This window comes from Giraffa tippelskirchi, chromosome 5 (genome assembly GCF_054371585.1).
Source record: "Giraffa tippelskirchi isolate mGirTip1 chromosome 5, T2T-mGirTip1v1.2.pri, whole genome shotgun sequence".
Classification (NCBI taxonomy): domain Eukaryota; kingdom Metazoa; phylum Chordata; class Mammalia; order Artiodactyla; family Giraffidae; genus Giraffa; species Giraffa tippelskirchi.
In genome coordinates, this window is record NC_137279.1 from 174,248,568 (window position 1) to 174,266,829 (window position 18,262).

The 18,262-nt window shown below is 52.1% G+C and overlaps 2 protein-coding genes across 8 annotated transcripts in view; one reads left to right on the forward strand and one right to left on the reverse strand.

The window, feature by feature from the left end:
• LURAP1 (leucine rich adaptor protein 1) overlaps positions 1-8,944 on the reverse strand; it is a 22,008-nt gene extending 13,064 nt beyond the window's left edge. For both annotated transcript variants that reach the window (XM_081488592.1, XM_081488591.1), the window contains exons 1-2: positions 8,866-8,944; positions 3,402-3,948 (exon numbers count right to left, since the gene is read on the reverse strand). In XM_081488592.1, coding sequence (XP_081344718.1) covers positions 3,402-3,599 — 198 coding nt within the window. In that variant the 5' untranslated portion in view covers positions 3,600-3,948; positions 8,866-8,944. The remainder of the gene's footprint in view (positions 1-3,401; positions 3,949-8,865) is intronic.
• POMGNT1 (protein O-linked mannose N-acetylglucosaminyltransferase 1 (beta 1,2-)) overlaps positions 1-16,961 on the forward strand; it is a 24,279-nt gene extending 7,318 nt beyond the window's left edge. For 2 of the 6 annotated variants that reach the window (XM_081488581.1, XM_081488580.1), the window contains exons 3-23: positions 8,618-8,788; positions 9,397-9,511; positions 9,638-9,756; positions 10,251-10,316; positions 10,407-10,520; positions 11,265-11,382; positions 11,583-11,681; positions 11,844-11,971; positions 12,313-12,383; positions 12,612-12,687; positions 12,887-12,970; positions 13,060-13,101; positions 13,310-13,368; positions 13,711-13,783; positions 13,866-13,994; positions 14,078-14,203; positions 15,164-15,228; positions 15,417-15,461; positions 15,695-15,830; positions 16,076-16,185; positions 16,285-16,961. In XM_081488581.1, coding sequence (XP_081344707.1) covers positions 8,669-8,788; positions 9,397-9,511; positions 9,638-9,756; positions 10,251-10,316; positions 10,407-10,520; positions 11,265-11,382; positions 11,583-11,681; positions 11,844-11,971; positions 12,313-12,383; positions 12,612-12,687; positions 12,887-12,970; positions 13,060-13,101; positions 13,310-13,368; positions 13,711-13,783; positions 13,866-13,994; positions 14,078-14,203; positions 15,164-15,228; positions 15,417-15,461; positions 15,695-15,830; positions 16,076-16,185; positions 16,285-16,372 — 1,983 coding nt within the window. In that variant the 5' untranslated portion in view covers positions 8,618-8,668 and the 3' untranslated portion in view covers positions 16,373-16,961. Of the gene's footprint in view, positions 1-8,043; positions 8,143-8,617; positions 9,183-9,396; positions 9,512-9,637; positions 9,757-10,250; positions 10,317-10,406; positions 10,521-11,264; positions 11,383-11,582; positions 11,682-11,843; positions 11,972-12,312; positions 12,384-12,611; positions 12,688-12,886; positions 12,971-13,059; positions 13,102-13,309; positions 13,369-13,710; positions 13,784-13,865; positions 13,995-14,077; positions 14,204-15,163; positions 15,229-15,416; positions 15,462-15,694; positions 15,831-16,075; positions 16,186-16,284 lie in introns of those variants that run through there. The other 4 variants (XM_081488583.1, XM_081488579.1, XM_081488578.1 and 1 more) reach the window with 4 other exon arrangements.
• The last annotated feature ends 1,301 nt before the right edge of the window (positions 16,962-18,262 follow it).

Here is an 18,262-nt window from a genome sequence, read left to right on the forward strand (position 1 = left end):
AAGACAAAAATACAAGCACTTAAAATTCAGAGCAGGAAATGCCAGGGAACATAAATGCTGCAGAGAGAGCTGTGGGTACCTAGAGGACTACAACCTAACCAGGGGAGTAAGGAAATGCTTCCCAGAATAAAGGACAGGAGCTGAGACTTGAAAGTCAAGTGAGTCTTAGCCAGACAAAGCAATGGAGAGTCATTCTAACCAGAGGAAATAGCTTGCTTCTCCAATTCAGTTGTGCCTTTCCAGAATACAAATCTGACCATGTCACTCTACAGTGATGACTCTTCCAGGAAGTACTCCGTGGGTTCCAGCACCTGTACCATAGTGGCTAGTCTGTTTCTCCCCTAACCTAGACTATGAGTTCCCTGAGGGTAGCAGGTCCCACCCTGTTCATTTATGGTGCTTAGCCTAGGATCGGGTAGGTCGGCTTCAGTGCTATGATTCTCTGGCCTTTATTTTCTTTGGTGTCTTTGCTGGTCTTAGGGTCTGGGGGCTGGGTTTTATCACATTGGTGGGAAATGAATCTGAGCAGCAGATCCTATAGTCCTGTGACAGTGGGATTCCCTGACTGTGACAGCACAACTACTCAGAATAGAAGAAAGCAAAGCTTTCTTGCCAGAAAAAGAAACACTCATTTCACACCAATCTCTCTGGAAACAGAAAGGGGATAAACAGCGCAGAAGAGATGCAGCCTCAGAGGCCACTCCAACCCAATTCTCTTCCCAGGGGAATTCAGGTTCCCCATTCCTCCCTTAACAAGCACACATCAGAGGCTCTGACCAGCCCTAAGGTCACAAGTACAGCTCACTCACAGGCTCAATCTAAATCAAGTCCTAGCACAAAAACCCAGAGATCTGAGTCTTAGCTCCCTGGTTTGAGACTGAGATTCCCAGACTATTGTTACCCTCCCCTCGCCCTCCCTTCCCTCCCTCTAGAAGTAGAAAACCTGAGGCCAAAGAGAGTCAGGGCTCTGCTCAACATCACAAAACGATTCAGGAGCAGAGCCAGGACTTGAACCCTTGCCTTCTCTCTCCCTGCCTAACAAACTGTTCTGTGGGGGTGTGTTGTCATAGCAACAGTTCTGTGGGTGGGAGGATTAAGTATGGGAGGTTGCCATTGTTTTCCCTTCCCACAGATCCCAGAGTCTGTCTGGTTCACTTAACTTTTGAGTAGGGGAGGGAAGTGGCCAAGAGGCAGGAATGACCTTGGCCTCAAGGGCAGGCCTGCCCGCTCCCTGCAGGAAAGCTGGGTGAGGGGCAGTTGAAGGACACTACTTACAGGGCTTGGACTAGTTCTGCCACAAGTGGCTCCAGGGGAACCCCCCCAATGCCCCACCCCTTGTCCTCCTCAGTGCAGAGTGCATAAAGAGACCAAAGGCACCTTTGCAGAGGAGGGAGAAAGGAATGGAGTAGGGCACTTAAGGAACCTCTCCCTGAGCAGGACCAGAAGGCTCCCTCCCTTGTGTCTTTCATAAGTAGCCTTGGGCCCCAGGCCAGGCTGGGTCAGGATTGCAGAAAGACCCAAACAAAAGTGAAATGTATCCTTTCAAGTTTACCAATAGGTAATCTCCACCAGGGCTTCCCAGGTGGAGCCAGTGATAAAGAACCCGCCTGGCAATGCAGGAGACTGAAGAGACCCCGGTTCGATCCCTGGGTCAGGAAGATCTCCTGGAGGAGGGCATGGCAACCCACTTCAGTATTCTTGCCTGGAGATTCCCATGGACAGAGGAGGCTGGCAGGCTGCAGTCCATGGGGTCGCAAAGAGTCAGACACGACTGAAGCGACTTAGCACACACACAATCGCCACCAAAGACAGGAAAGAGTTAAAGCCAGAGAGACTAGCCATGGCTCCTCCCAGTGTGAGCTCAGGCAAGCCCCACAGCACCTGCAAGCCTGTTTCGTTTGTGAGACGGGAAAACTATAACTGCTTTTCTCCCTCCAGTGACATAAAAGACATTTAATGCATCTGGCACAAAGCAGGTCTCAATACTGAAACTGTAAAGTGCAGGCAAATCATCTGAATTCAAAACTTGGCTATACTTTTTACTTCTTGTCTGACTTTAGGCAGCTTCTTAGCCTCTCTGTGCCTCAGTTTCTTCATCTATAAAATATCCCTTACCTAATAAGTTTCCGTGAGAACTAGGAGACTATCTTGTAAAATGTTCAGCACGATTCCTGGCACATGCCCTTGGTGAAAGTTAGTTTCCAAAGCAAGACATTCTAAGTTAGCTCTTTCTCTGCCCTGAGCTAAAGTCTGTACAGTGAGGTAAAGCCAGACCCCTCGCTTAGGTGGGCACAGTTACAGCCCTACTGGGGAGAATCTGGCAATAGATTCCAATCTTCAAGGCCAAATGCACACATGGCATTCAAATCCTTCCCCCAGGGAGCCTTCCCTAACTGCTTTGCCCACAAAACTCTCCTCCCATCCTCTCAGGAAGCCCCAAGACCTCCCTCCCAACGTCTCCCTACACACACACCTCAGCACGGCACAGAACTGGGCACAGTGGGGCTCCAGGGAAGACCTATTAGCTGACACACTCACTGTGGGCTCCTGGTTCTAGCCCAGAAAGTAGCTGGCAATTCCTCTCAGTTCCCTAGAATTGGTTGCAAAGTGGTGGCAGGTGTAGATCACCCCCTTCACGGAACCAGGGCCCTGGGGAGCCTGGGAGGCCCCAACTGCCCTTTTGGCTCTGAATCTAGAGCGGCAGCAACAGGGAAGGGGCTGGGCACCGGTTTCCTCCTCTTCTCCCCAAGGAAGTGCAGGTGAGACGCAAATCTCCAGTGTGCTTGGGGGCTGGCAGGAAGGAGACAGGGTCTGAGGAGGTGAGACCAACGCGCTGGTGCTGCTCCTCTGTGTCTGCTAAGCTCCTAGGAACTTTCAAATATTGTCCGTGGGTGTGGGGGATGCTGGGGAAAGAGGATGTTTTTAGTGGCCCTACTCCAGGCAGTTTTCACCCAAATCTCTTCTGTGCAGAGTGTTGGGGTGGATACTGGAGTCAGAGAGGAACAAACCCCGGGCCCAGTTTGGAGGAGGAGAAAATAACTGTTGCCCTATAATGGTGGCTAGGGGGAAAGGAGAAGCTAGATTTGTGCTGTCCTAGGTTCTCAGGGCTTCCCAACCCTCACCTCTCCCCTCCCAATTATTTGGCAAAAAACAACAACAACAACAACAAAAAACTTACCAAATCCTGCACCTCCCACCCGGAGTCAATACTCCACTCACCCTTGGTGGGGAAGGCAATTAATGGACCCCAAGGATTAAAGATTGATCTGGTAGGAATCCTGAGGAGTTAGGCAGGTGGTTTTAACTCTCTCCTCCCCAGCCCAACTCTGGGTACCCGAGTCCATCCCTTCCGGCCCCACGCTTTAGACTCCGTCCCCCTGGCCCGTGCAGCCCACACTCACCAGCTCCATCCTCAGCGCCATGATCTTGTCCCCCAGGCTGTGGCCCGTGCTAGGCGCCCCCGAGAGCAGCAGAGCGCCAGAGGTTCCCGGCTCCCACTCGCCTCGCAGCCCGCGGAGCAGCCCTTCAGGGGTCTTCCTGCCCACCTTGCCCTCCACGTCTCGCAGGTCAGGCGTCTGGGACTCCGCAGTCCCCTCCATGCGGGCCTAAGCCTGAACGAGGTTGGGCGACCGGACGCCGGGATCCCGCTCCCGGGCGGGGGCGGGGGGGGTCCTCCTTTTTCGGCTGCTAGTGCCGGGCGGAACCGGTGGGTCCCCGCCCGCACTCAGTCGCGGAGGGAGGAGGGCGCCGTAACACTCAGAAAAGCCGCGCAGAGCTCGGTATGTGTGTGTGGGAGTGTGGATCTTCGGGTGCTGCGCATACACCTCTGGCTCTGGAATGGGTGAGGCTGGGTGATGCTGAGTATGCACCTGAAGGAAACTCAGCGCCTTCTCCCGACTGTGGTGCTGAGTCCAGCCAGGCATTCAGCAGGGGCCCAATGAATGTTTGCTGAAAGAAGGTTAAGCACCCTCAGTTAGGGAAGTGGGATTTTAAGGAAGAGTGCTAACAGAGCTACAGAGGGTTTTGGAAGCCTTCTTGGAGTAGATTCTTTACTGTCTGAGCCATCCGGGAAGCTCCTGGAGTAGAGGAGCTGGGTCTAAAACAGTGGTTGGAATTTAACTCGCCACTGATGCACACACACACACACAGACACCACACACGCACAACCCAGTGTAGACACTAAATTTAGACTAAAGGAGAGGAAGTCAAGTTCTTCTGGCCAGTGAGAAGAAACCAATATTGAAGCTGATGTTTCTTATACTTGACTGTACATATATGGATTATCTGCGAATTTTGTTAAAATGCATATTATGATTCTGTAAATCTAGGGTGGGGACAGAGATTCTGCATTTCTAACAAGCTCCCTGCTGATGGCCATGCTGCTGGTCCAGGGACCACATTTTGAGTAACACATTTTCAGGTTATAAAAGGTGGTTCTAAGATGCTTGGATTTTATTCTATGGGCAATGAGGATCCATAAAAAAATTTTTATGCTCTGGCTTAATTTTGGTTTTTGATCAAAGTAATTCTAGTCCATGGCATCAGGAAGGTTTATTATGAAAAGACAGTTACCCTGACCGAACCTTTCCCACATCTAGTCCCACTTCCCAGAGGCAACCACTTCTACCTATTTTTTTCCTGGTGTTTATACTCATAGCTCCACAATAGGCTTTTATCACCATCTCCTGATTTTAAACATTGTCTACTGACTTCCTATTATGATACATAAGATTTACTGCACATTCTATGCTTCCTTCCTTCCACTGGCCCTGTACATTTCTACCATTATTTTTTAGCTTGTTACTTTTGTAACTTTAAGTAACATACTTTTCTTTAGTATGCATTGATCCATGAAAGGGTTTTAAATCAGAGACAGACAAAATAGATTTGCCTTTTTGAAAAAATATTCTGGATTTTGCAAGGAGAATTAAAGGGGTAAATATCTGAAGTCAAGGAGACAAGGTAGAGGGCAAGAAACTAAAGTGTCCTGGACAGGGGCTGGTTGTGAAGTTGGAAGAGAATTAGACCTGAATGGAGGAGGAATCTTTAGAAGATACGATGGACAAGACTTGATAACTAGTAACATTCATTTATCTATGCTGTCATTCAATAAATATTTGTTCAGAAAGCAAATTATTTCAGAAAATATTATGGAGAATCTCCTATGTTCTAGCCATGGTATGTGGTACAAAGAATATAATGGTGAGCAAACAGACCTGTCCTGATTGCTGGAGAGAGGCAGGGAATTGAGGGTGACTCTCAGCTGTTTGACCTGATGCTATTCACCAAGGAAGGGAACCCAAGAAGACTGGGATTGAGGAGAGATGGTTCTTGCAGGAGTCATGTTGAACTGGAGGGGCCTATGAGAATATTCACACGGTAGTTGAAATCGGGTCTGCCTGGAGCTCAGGAGAAAGTCTGCAGAAATTAGAAATCTAGATGGTCAGAGAGCTCATGAGAGTGGAATGAGATCTTCTATAAAGAGTGAGTTTGAGGAGAGAAGAGGGTCAGGGGGAATCCCGAGGGATACCTTTTTAAAATATGTTGGGATTTATTCTGTTCTAACTCAGCAGTGGCCACAGGACTGGAAAAGGTCAGTTTTCATTCCAATCCCAAAGAAAGGCAATGCCAAAGAATGCTCAAACTACTGCACAATTGCACTCATCTCACACGCTAGTAAAGTAATGCTCAAAATTCTCCAAGCCAGGCTTCAGCAATACGTGAACCGTGAACTTCCAGATGTTCAAGCTGGTTTTAGAAAAGACAGAGGAACCAGAGATCAAATTGCCAACATCCGCTGGATCATCAAAAAAGCAAGAAAGTTCCAGAAAAACATCTATTTCTGCTTTATTGACTATGCCAAAGCCTTTGACTATGTGGATCACAAACTGTGGAAAATTCTGAAAGAGATGGGAATACCAGACCACCTGACCTGTCTCTTGAGAAATCTGTATGCAGGTCAGGAAGCAACAGAACTGGACATGGAACAACAGACTGGTTCCAAATAGGAAAGGGAGTACGTCAAGGCTGTATATTGTCACCCTGCTTATTTAACTTATATGCAGAGTACATCCTGAGAAACGCTGGGCTGGAAGAAGGACAAGCTGGAATCAAGATTGCCGGGAGAAATATCAATAACCTCAGATATGCGGATGACACCACCTTTATGGCAGAAAGTGAAGAGTAACTAAAAAGCCTCTTGATGAAAGTGAAAGAGGAGAGTGAAAAAGTTGGCTTAAAGCTCAACATTCAGAAAACTAAGATCATGACATCTGGTCCCATCACTTCATGGGAAATAGATGGGGAAACAGTGGAAACAGTGTCAGACTTTATTTTTTGGGGCTCCAAAATCACTGCAGATGGTGAATGCAGCCATGAAATTAAAAGACGCTTACTCCTTGGAAGGAAAGTTATGACCAACCTATATAGCATATTAAAAAAGAGACATTACTTTGCCAACAAAGGTCCGTCTAGTCAAGGCTATGATTTTTCCAGTGGTCATGTATGGATGTGAGAGTCAGACTGTGAAGAAAGCTGAGCACCGAAGAATTGATGCTTTTGAACTGTGGTGTTGGAGAAGACTCTTGAGAGTCCCTTGGACTGCAAGAAGATCCAACCAGTCCATCCTAAGGGAGATCAGTCCTGGGTGTTCATTGGAAGGACTGATGTTGAAGCTGAAACTCCAATACTTTGGCCACCTGATGCGAAGAGCTGACTCATTGGAAAAGACCCTAATGCTGGGAAGGATTGGGGGCAGGAGGAGAAGGGTTCGACAGAGGATGAGATGGTTGGATGGCATCACCGACTTGATGGACATGAGTTTGGGTAAACTCCGGGAGTTGGTGATGGACAGGGAGGCCTGGCGTGCTGCAATTCATGGGGTTGCAAAGAGTCGGACACGACTGAGCAACTGAACTGAACTGAACACATACTTATTAGAAGTCACTGATTGCCTCAACTACTAAGACAAGTCCTGTTAACATTTTGAGGATGCCATCCCACCATTTTAAGAAGCAGATGGAATACAGAGAGCTCAAAAAAATCTAATCTATCTTCTGGCTTCCTCTGTGTCCTTTTAATCCACTGTCCACAGAACAGTAAATTTTCTCCTGAATTGGATTATATTGCTTCCTGCCTAAAACCATGCCATGGCCACCCACTCATTTCAAATAAGCATCACCATCCCCTAGAAACTTTTTAGAAATGCAGTATTCTGCTTTGCCCTCCAGACTCCTAAATCAAAAACTCTAAGAATGGGGCATAGCAATCTGTTTTAATAACCCCTCCAAGTGATTCTAATGCAAGCTGAAGTTTGAGAACCACTGTGTTAAGCTAAGTGCTTTGCACCTGCTGAACTTTATTAAGTGTTATTATTATCAGTATAGTGAAGGGTTAGGAGGAATCTGGAACCAGACTGCCTGGGTTTGAATTCCAGCTCTACCAACTTCGTGATATTGAGCTTCGTTTGCTTTGTCTCTAGGATTGGGATGGTAATAGTTCCTACCTCTTGCAGTTGTTGTGGAATTAGATGAGTTAATATAGTATGGTGCTTATTTAGAACAGTGACTGGCATGCAGTAAGCATCATGTAAGGGCATCCTCATTTCACAGAGAAGGGAACCTAGGCTGAGACGTGAAATGACCTGCCCAAGGTCTAGGAGAGTGGTATAACCAGGTTGTAATTCCCCGTAGTCTTCAATGGCCTCCCATACACTAGATCTTGGTGCAGCCTCGCCCAAGCAAAGGGAGGTGGGTGTCTATGTTCCAGGCCTGTTGCCCTTCTGACCCTGGCGCGCATCGCGGTCTAGTCCAAGGTTCTAGGACTCCGACCCGAATCGGGTTTGCCATCACGCGGTACTGGGGGCCGGGAAGCGGCTCTCCCCAAGCCGGCCAGCCGGCTGCAAAGCAGCCGACGGACCGAGCACTAGCAGGACTCGCGGGCAGCAGACACTGGCCGCCGCCCTAAGCGCCGCCCGCCGCTCTCTCACCCCGCGGCGGCGGCGGCGGCGGCGGAAGCGGGGAGGCGGGCCGGCCGGGCCGGGGCGGGGCCGCGAGCGGCATGGAGGAGGCGGAGGCCGCGGCGCGCCGGGCCGAGCTGTGCGGGCCCGAGTGGGGCCCGAAAGGGGCCCGGGCTCCTTGAGCTGTGAGTGTCTCTGGACGGGGGTCCAGGAGGGGTGGCGTGGTCCGGGCGGACCCACCGACTGCTCGGGCGGCCCCGAGCCCCGGAAGGAAGAAAGCAGGGCCAGATCGGAGGGGGCGAGGGCTGAGGCGGATAGAGAATGGTGGTGTTGGGGGTTCGCTGCCCTTTGCTCACCCCAGCACTGGGAAGGCCTGGGGCTTCGTTCTTTTAGGGACTGATGAGCCTGAGAGCCGGTTATTCGGCCTCCACCCCTGGGACCGTGAGCAGTCCTGTCCGTTTCCCCAGCCCCAGGGGAGTTTCCAGGTGTTCTGACCCCTTTGAAGGTTTCCTTTCCAGAGGAGTTGAGCTACTTTCCCTGGGTCACAGAGCATGGATGCCCGCAGGGAATAATTACTGGGAGGTCCTCCCTCATCTCCCCAAGAAAACATCAGACTCTGGGAAGAACACCTTACCCCATGTGACCCTTTGGTCTCCTCAGATTGCTGCAGGCATGGGTTGGCCAGGACAGTGGTGACACTCCCAGTACGACATGGACGACTGGAAGCCCAGCCCCCTCATCAAGCCCTTTGGGGCGCGAAAGAAGAGGAGCTGGTATCTTACTTGGAAGTATAAACTGACCAACCAGCGGGCCCTGCGGAGGTTCTGTCAGGTATAGAGGTGTCCCCAAACTCCCAGGGGCTCCCTCTCAGCTTTGCCCCCAGCCTAGACTATGGGCATGGGACCTACCTTGGCTGGCCCCACCCCAGAAAGAGGCAGCAGCTTCCTAGAGGGGAAACCTCTTTGTCTCCTGTCCCTACCAGGTAGTGGTTCGGGCCCAGAGTTCTGGAATCAGAACCCAAGTACAACCTGCTAGGCTTCTGACAAAGCTGAAGGTGGATCAGGAAGGCTTTGCCCAGGGCATACACTTGTCAGACAGGCAGGGCTAGGACCCAGGTCTTCCAATTCCCTGTGTGGTTCTCTGGGACTGGCTCCATCTCTAGGAACTAATTGTGGAGGGCACCAAGGAACTCAAGGCCTCCAATGGAAGAATACAGGAGTTCTGGGTAGGCAACGCCCTGATGGAAGGGGAGGGCCTCTGAAGGAGGTGGTCATGAAACTGAACCCCGGTCTGGGGGAGTAGAACTGGTCATACAGAGGGAGGACAGGCAAACCCAGGTTCTCCCCGTGTCATCGCTTCAGCCAGAGCCCTCATTTCAGGAAGACCCTCAGTGATCTGGAGGGGGTACCCCTCTTTATCATCCCTGCCCCTCCCCTCAGACAGGAGCCGTGCTTTTCCTACTGGTGACCGTCATTGTCAACATCAAGTTGATCCTAGACACACGACGAGCTATAAGCGAGGCCAGTGAAGACCTGGAGCCAGAACAAGACTATGGTAGGGCCAGACTGAGGCTGGGATTGGTGGTGGAGGGAGGTCCCCTGGGATCCTAAGGCTGAAATGGCAGGCAGATCCCAGACTTTGCCGGAGGGACCATCTCCAAGCACTGTCACACCCCCACAGATGAGGCCCTGGGCCGACTGGAGCCCCCACGGCGCAGAGGCAGTGGTCCCCGACGTGTCCTGGATGTGGAGGTATACTCAAGCCGCAGCAAAGTGTATGTGGCAGTGGACGGCACCACGGTGAGTGGGCTGGTGCCTAGTGTAAAGTATGTGAAATATATCATATGTAGTGGGTATTATCAAAAGTGATAAGTAATATTAGTAGGCAGTTACTTTATTGATTTATTTATTTTGTAACTACTTCCTGCTGCCTTCTTTGATCTTGGCCTTGGCCTGGACACTGGGAATTCAGAGGTAACCAGACCTGTCCTCTACTCTGAGGGATTCAGTCAGATAAACTGTGATAGCTCCAGCATGAGGCAGATAGTCAAGGGCTCTAAAAGTCATGACAGTGGGGGCAGACTGTAGAAAGATGGGATCTCTCTTCATGGGAGAACTATAGAGACTTCCTGAAGAGGTGGCCTTCAAGCTGGATTTGAAGAGAACTGTGTGACCAGAGGCAGAGGAAGGAGCGGAGGTTTTGTTTCATGCAGCTGTTTTTGTAAGTGCCCATAAGACAGAGAGACCTCAAATGCCAGAATAAAGAGTTTGTCCTTGTCTCCACTACTCTGCAGGTGCTGGAAGATGAGGCCCAGGAGCAGGGCCGGGGCATCCATGTCATCGTCCTCAACCAGGCCACGGTGAGGTTCTAAGGATAGGGGACCTAGAGGGCTGGAGCTAAGCCCTCCTTGCTGGTGACAGTAACTCACAAGAGGTGTGTCTCCTGCCAGGGCCACGTGATGGCAAAGCGAGTGTTTGACACCTATTCACCTCATGAGGATGAGGCCATGGTGCTGTTCCTCAACATGGTGGCACCTGGCCGAGTGCTCATCTGCACCGTCAAGGTCAGTGACTCGGCCTTGGCCCCATTCCCAATGCCCCTAATTCAACTCTGCTTGTGGCCCTGGGTTCGTGCCCCTAGTATGGCAGAGTGGCAAAAGCCTCTGGAGGAAGGTGACCAGGTTCCAATCCTAGCCTTGTCAGTGGAGAGCACGACAGAGTCCCTACCCTTATGGAGTTTATACCCACAGGGCAAGATCAACAGAAAGCAGCCAGATAAATCTATAATGTCAGGAACAATAACTTATATGGAGAAGAAAATTAAGCAAGGGAGACAGGGTGATGGAGTGTTTCAGAAAAGAAAGGCCTCTGTAAGGAAATGACCTGTGCACAGAAAGCTGGAAGAAGTGAGGAGTGAGCCATGTGAATATCTGGAGAAAGAGCATTCTAGATGGAAAGGCAAGCACAAAGGCCCCTAATTGGAAAGGTGCTTGGCATGCTTGCGGAACAAGGCTGCCAGTGGAGCTGGAACAGGAAGGGGGAGGGGAGGAGAAAGGTGGTAGGGGGAGGGCAGGGAGGTGGCAGAGGACAGAGGTGGGTCCTGTGTGGGACCATGGTAACAACTGATTAGCCTGGTGACCTTGGGTGAGTCTCAGAAGCTAAGCCTTCAGTTATCTGGGATGTGATAATTCAATGAGCTGATTTAAGTAAAATGTTTTACATGGTGCTTGACCTATAGTTAGTATTCCCTGAGGCCAGGTCTCCTGGAGCTGTGCCAGTCAGGTTGACCACCTTCTCTGGTCTCCTAGGACGAGGGCTCCTTCCACCTCAAGGACACCGCCAAGGCTCTGCTGAGGAGCCTAGGCAGCCAGGCTGGCCCTGCCCTGGGCTGGAGGGACACCTGGGCCTTCGTGGGACGAAAAGGAGGTGCCGGCACCATAGGCCATCCACCCTGTAGTATTCAGGGCCTGGGAGGAGCAAAACTCCAGGAGATGGGGTGGGGTAGGGGTCCGATCGGAGATGGTGGTAGTAGGCTGGATAAAGCTGGGCCAAGAGACGGGAAGAAGATCCAGAACTAGAGCCTGGATCTAGGGCCCCCATTGCCCCTCATTTCTGCCCCCTGCCAGGTCCTGTGCTCGGGGAGAAACATTCTAAGTCACCTGCCCTCTCCTCCTGGGGGGATCCAGTTCTGCTGAAGACAGATGTGCCACTGAGCTCAGCTGAAGGTGGGGTCAGTGGGGGCTGGGCTCCAGGGCAGTGCCTGGGCTGGGGGTGGGCATTTGGGTTCTCTTTACAGGGCTTCGCTCTCGACTGGGTGTCTGGTGTTCTCCAGACCACACTGGCCTCATTCTCCCATCCTGTTGACCTCATCTCTCCCCCCGCCTCAGAGGCAGAGTGCCACTGGGCAGACACAGAGCTGAACCGTCGCCGCCGCCGCTTCTGCAGCAAAGTCGAGGGCTACGGAAGTGTGTGCAGCTGCAAGGACCCCACACCCATCGAGTTCAGCCCTGACCCAGTGAGTGGGGCTTTGGGCAGTGAGGCCTGGACTCCTCCCCAGCTTGGCAAGAGGCCCCAGGAAAGATCCAGGTTGGGCTTTCCCTGCCCCAGCCTGGGAGGGGACCAGGAGCTGATTTATACTGGGCCCTGAAAGATGGGGCATCCTGGTTGGGGGGAAGGAGCAGACCATGTGAGCAAAAGCCTAGAGATGGAGTTGAGCTGAGTGTGTGGAGGGGCCAGGACAGGGAAGCCCGCTGCCTTTTCCCTTGAGTCCCCCTCTCCCTCAAGACTCTTCCCCAGGTGGGAAATCTCAGTCTGAAGAGAAAACGAGGCAAGAGCTGAACACTGTTTCTCCCTCAGCTCGCAGACAATAAGGTCCTCAATGTGCCTGTGGCTGTCATTGCGGGGAACCGGCCCAATTACCTGTACAGGTGAGCCTGGGAGTGAGCTGTATCTAGCATTGAACAGGAGGTTGCTAGTGGTGGGAACCCCAGGCTCACGTGCCTGCAGGAAGAATGCTTGAGGTGGGTGGAAAGGCAACAGATTCTGTGTCCATTCACCTATGTGGGTGAACATGGGGAGTTGGGGCCCATCTGTAAGTACAGAGGAGTCCTGATTTGGGGGGACAAAGAGGTCTAATCCATCCCTGGGCTCCCCAGGATGCTGCGCTCTCTACTGTCAGCCCAGGGGGTGTCTCCCCAGATGATAACAGTTTTCATCGACGGCTACTATGAGGTGAGTGGGGCTTGGGGACTTTGGGCAGAGCAGAGTGCAGGGTTGTAGGTACTGAGTAGCAATGATCACAGAGGCCTGGCAGGGGAGACAGCCCAGGCAAGGGCTGTGAAACATGCAGGGCTTGACAAGACAGAACCTGCAGAGCTGGGCAGGGGGTGGAGTTGAGGTAGGGGGCTCACATCATGGCCGTGCCCCTTAGGAGCCGATGGATGTGGTGGCGCTGTTTGGTCTGAGGGGCATCCAGCACACTCCCATCAGCATCAAGAACGCCCGTGTGTCTCAGGTACCACCTGGGCAAGGATGGAAGGGGCGGACACCTGGCCCCACTGTCCACCCCAAAGCTCACGTGCCCTATTCCTACTCCCCACCCAGCACTACAAGGCCAGCCTCACTGCCACTTTCAACCTGTTTCCGGTGAGTAGTAAGGACAAAATTCGTGGACCTAGAGGGGGAAAGTGGGCATAAGTCTGGTCTTACTATATAGCAAGCTCTTCCTCTCTCTGGGCCTCATCCTCCTGATATGAAAAATGGGGGCAGTGCGGCCTGAGAAGTGGAATGGAGGTGGGAGAGACATGGGATGAGAAAGCTCCTTAGGGCTCATGTTGTCCCCCACCCCTTTTAGGAAGCCAAGTTTGCTGTGGTTCTGGAAGAGGACCTGGACATTGCTGTGGATTTTTTCAGGTGAGAGGGGTGCTCCCCATGCGGCTCCAAGCTGCATGGGGCCTGTTTGCTTGACTGGGTCTCCAGGGACGAAGCCCCCCCCACCTCCAGTGGGGGCTCTTAGAAAGCTTTCTGGAGGAAGCAGGCTCCAAAGTGGGGGGAGTGCCTGAGCAAAAGTAGGCTGGCTGGTGTTGGGGCAGGAGGAGAGCGGAAAGGATGAATGGAAACAGAAGGGATGAATGGGGTTTGAGGGGAAGGTGGAAGGAGGCATGACTCCTGAGTCCCATCTCCAGCTCTTCCAGCATCACTGTGTGACTGAGTTTGTCCTTGCCCCTCTCTGAACCCCTGGACCCTGCCTCTCAGTTTCCTGAGCCAATCCATCCACCTGCTGGAGGAGGACGACAGCTTGTACTGTATCTCTGCCTGGAATGACCAGGTAGGCTAAGCGGCCAGGGGTCAGCTGAGGGATGAGTAGAGGCCCCAAGCTAACACCTCCTCTCGTGGCTGCCTGTCCACAGGGCTATGAGCACACGGCGGAGGACCCAGCATTGCTGTACCGTGTGGAGACCATGCCTGGGCTGGGCTGGGTGCTCAGGAAGTCCTTGTACAAGGAAGAGCTTGAGCCCAAGTGGCCCACACCAGAAAAGGTGCCCTGGCAGGGGAGGGTGAGTGGGCTGGAATCCCCTGCCAGCTCGAACCTCTTAATTCTCAGTATCTTCCACGCTGCCAGCTCTGGGACTGGGATATGTGGATGCGGATGCCAGAACAACGCCGAGGCCGGGAGTGCATTATCCCTGACGTGTCCCGATCCTACCACTTCGGCATCGTTGGCCTCAACATGAATGGCTACTTCCATGTGAGTGGGAAGCAGGGGTGTTGGGGCCAGGGGCACAGTGTGGTAGATGGGGCAAGAACATGGGCCCAAGCAACCTCAGCTCTGCCACTCACTAGCCAGTTAGCCTTGGGAAATTATTAGTAACTGCCTTTTGCATTAGTTTCTTTATTTGAGAAAGGAGGATAAAAATACCACCTACCTCATAGGGTTGTGAGGCTTAAAGAAGTTAGTATGCGTAATATGCTTTGGACTGTAAACATTATATAAGGGTCAGCTGGTATTATTTTTATTATTGCTATTCTTAGCACTAGACTGTGGGTGTGGGGAGGGTATTTCTGCCGCCACACACTCGTCCAGCCCTGAAAATTGTGCTCTCTCCTATCCTTATAAGTGCTGAGGCTGAAGCCTCAGCCTGAAGTGAACAGGGAGAGCCCCAGTCCCCACCCCTTTATGGCTGTATCCAAAGGGCCACTCCCCAGTTATAGCCAGGGAGACCTTGAGAGAACCCAGTGTGAAGGAATGGACAGCTTCTAATTTGGAACCTCCTAGAAGCCAGGAGGGCCTTCAGAGGCTGGTTACTATAAGACCCCCACTCATTTCTGAGGGGAACAGGGAGTGACCTCATTTCCCTCACCCTCAGCTCCTTAGTCATAAAGTTCCCTCCCTCCCAGTCCAACCTGTCACTTTTCAGGCCTCATTCCCAGCTTCTGTGGCCCTAGAACAGCAGGCCAGGGAGAATCACTGGAGACAAGGACTAGCTCAGGGGCCAATAGCATGAGATGCCAGTGTGAACTCTGGCAATGGTGGAGCTAGATTAAAGCTAGTAGCATGCTGCCAAGAGAATGGGGAAGACAAGGAAATTAGAGGGATTTTATAGGCCTAGGACTTCATTTGTGGGTCTTGTGGATATGTGGTGGATCGGCAGGCAGGTGTGGGCCAGCCAGGATAAGGCCCTACTTTTTACCTTCACATGCATTCCAGGAGGCCTACTTCAAGAAGCACAAGTTCAACACGGTTCCAGGTGTCCGGCTCAGGAACGTGGACAGGTAGAGGCTGCGGACAGCAAAGGGGAGATCTATGAGTCTTGATAACCAGTACTTGACAGGCCCTTTCCACCCTGGGGCTTGTGTATACACCTCAGCCCTGTTGCCCCTGACCCCCATGTGATCCCTTGAGGGGTTACCCCTCCCCTGGACTGATTCCCTCCCCTGACTCAGTTCTCCCTTTCCTTCAGTCTGAAGAAGGACGCTTATGAAGTGGAAGTTCACAGGCTGCTCAGGTATGGCTGAGGGCAGTGAGAGTACGTGCCAAGGAGTGAGGAGAAGTCAAATACTGGGAGTCTTGGCCCCAGAGTTTGTGGGGCCCAATGCAAAATGAAAACCAGGGTCCCTTGTTCAAAAATTATTAAGAAGTTCAAGATAGCCACAGGAGAGCATTAAAAGCACAGGGCCTGTGTGACACAGTCATGAGGTGGGCCTTGTCTTGGCCTTTCTCCCCTGCCCCCTGCTGCAGCGAAGCAGAGGTTCTGGACCACAGCAAGAACCCTTGTGAAGACTCCTTCCTGCCAGACACAGAGGGCCACACCTACGTGGCCTTTATCCGGATGGAGAAGGATGATGACTTCACCACCTGGACTCAGCTTGCCAAGGTGCTCCAATACCACACCTCCCCCAGGAATACCCCTCCCCAAGATACAGGGAGCCTTTCTGGACTCTTCTATTTCAGAACCTTCTCTTCATACTCTCAGAGCCTCTCTTCTAACCCCCTTCACAAATCCATAGTCTTGAAGATGCTGTCCTTGCAAATTGAGAAGGCTGATGAGGGGGGTGGCGCTGGGCCCTCGCCACAGCTCTCTGACCCATGCCTTTGCCGGCCCCCACCCCCCACCCCCAGTGCCTCCGAATCTGGGACCTGGATGTGCGTGGCAACCACCGGGGCCTGTGGAGACTGTTTCGGAAGAAGAATCACTTCCTGGTGGTGGGGGTCCCAGCCTCCCCCTACTCGTGAGTGACCCTATCCTGTCCTGGGAAATGGAAGACTCATGGGATTAGGGGATGTAGCTAATGACCGCTTCCCTGTCCATTTTCCTATTCTCTTCTCAGGATGAAGAAGCCACCATCAATCACCCCAATTTTCTTGGAGTCACCCCCAAAGGAGGAGGGAGGCCCAGGAGCTGCAGAACAGACATGAGACCTCCTCCAGGAACCTGCAGGGCTGGGTACTGTGTACCCCCAGGCAGGCTAGCCCTTTACCCAATCCTGTAGGATTTTGTAGACACTGGCAGGGGCTGGGTCTGGTTTGTTTTTAACATGAGACTTAATTACTAACTCCCAGGGGAGAGTTCCTCTGCTCCAACACCCCTGTTCCTGAGTTGGAGGTCTATTTATTTACTTCCTTGTCGGGAAAGGGCAGGAGAGTACCTGGGAATCACTGGGATCCCTGGGCAGCCCATCCTGCCCTTTGCATATTCCCTCCTCCCAGGCCTGACTCAGAATCTAATGTATTTATTGACTGTCCTGAGGGACTTGGAAACAGCTGAAGCCTGGAGGGCCTTGATTCTTTTTTTTTTGGACTGGGGTGCTGCCCTGAGGGTGGGGCAGGCTCTTACTCAGGAAACTGCTGTGCCCAACCCATGGACAGGCCCACCTGGGGCCCACCTGCTGATGCAGACTCACTCAGAGACCCTCAGACACTGAACCAGGCCTCTTCTCAGCCTCCCCTTTGTCCAGATTTCCAAAGCTGGATAAGGTGGTCATTGATTAAAAAAGGAGAAAAGCTCTGGGGATGTGTCTTGTGACTGTGTGTGTATGAGAGAGAGACACACACACACATGGATGGGTGGGAGAGAGAATGGTCATGATAGATGGTGAGTTTTCTTTACTATCCTCCACAGGTTTATTTTCCACTTGGGCTTCCCTTGTGGCTCAGTTGGTAAAGAATCCACCTGCAAAGTGGGAGACCTGGGTTCGATCCCTGGGTTGAGAAGATCCCCTGGAGAAGGGAAAGGCTACCTACTCCAGTATTCTGGCCTGGAGAATTCCATGGACTGTATAGTCCATGGGGTCGCAAAGAGTCAGACGCATCTGAGCGACTTTCACTAGTGCCATTTGGCCACCAGGGGATGCCCGAGTCTCAAACTCCAAGATTTTTACCTAAGGTCCACCCTAGAACAACTGAGCCTGACCTTTGCCCCCTACTTGGGACTGAACTCAGAGCAGCCACCCCACACCCCGTTCCCACTGTTCAATTAACCATCCTACTGTTTCCTGCCTAGTTTGTCGGCCAGAGCACCTGTCCCCAGAAATGGAGCAAGATAGAGCAAAATGGAATAGCTGGGGATGAGGAGGTGATGGAGAGCAGGTGAGGATAGTGCAGGTGGGAAGGAAGTGGGCGAGACAGAGCTGAATGTCCCTCATGCAGGAAGTGACGCGTGCACTGCCGATGGAGACACAAGAACAAGGATGCCTGTGGCCCTTAGGATACTTTGTATACAGATTCTGCATCTGAGCGTTTTTCTGGGGAAAAGCTATCATTTTCATCAGATTCTTACCCAACCAGTGATCCAGAGATTAGAAAGATCTAAATAATGCAAGCCTGCTAGAAGATGGAAGAGATTATCCAGAGGAGTAGTTGATACAGCCCAAGGCATGGCATTTAGGGAATCTGTGGATCTAAGTTCATGAAAGTGAGTGTAGGACAGTTTGAGAGGGGGTCTGCCTGCAGAGCCCTTGTAAAGTGAGCCGGATGAGCCCCTTATATGGAGCCTTTGGCCAAGGAGGCAGGAACTGGCAGGAACTCCACCCTGTCACCAGCTTTCTGCCCCTGCCTCTCCCACTGGTGCCTGGAGCCCTGCTCAGTGATGGCAGGGGCGGTATGTGGCTCCGACATTTCTCGCCACTGTGACGCCATCACTGTTTGCCTGAGGTAGAGATAGTGTTTGAGGTGCTACAAAAGCCAGGTTGAGGAGCAATTAACCCATAATGAGGTGGAGGAGGCCCGCCCAGGGCAAACAAATCCCTTGCAGCCTCTATGTATGTATGCACCTGGGGGTGGGGCAGTGTGAGGCACAGAAAGGTAGGA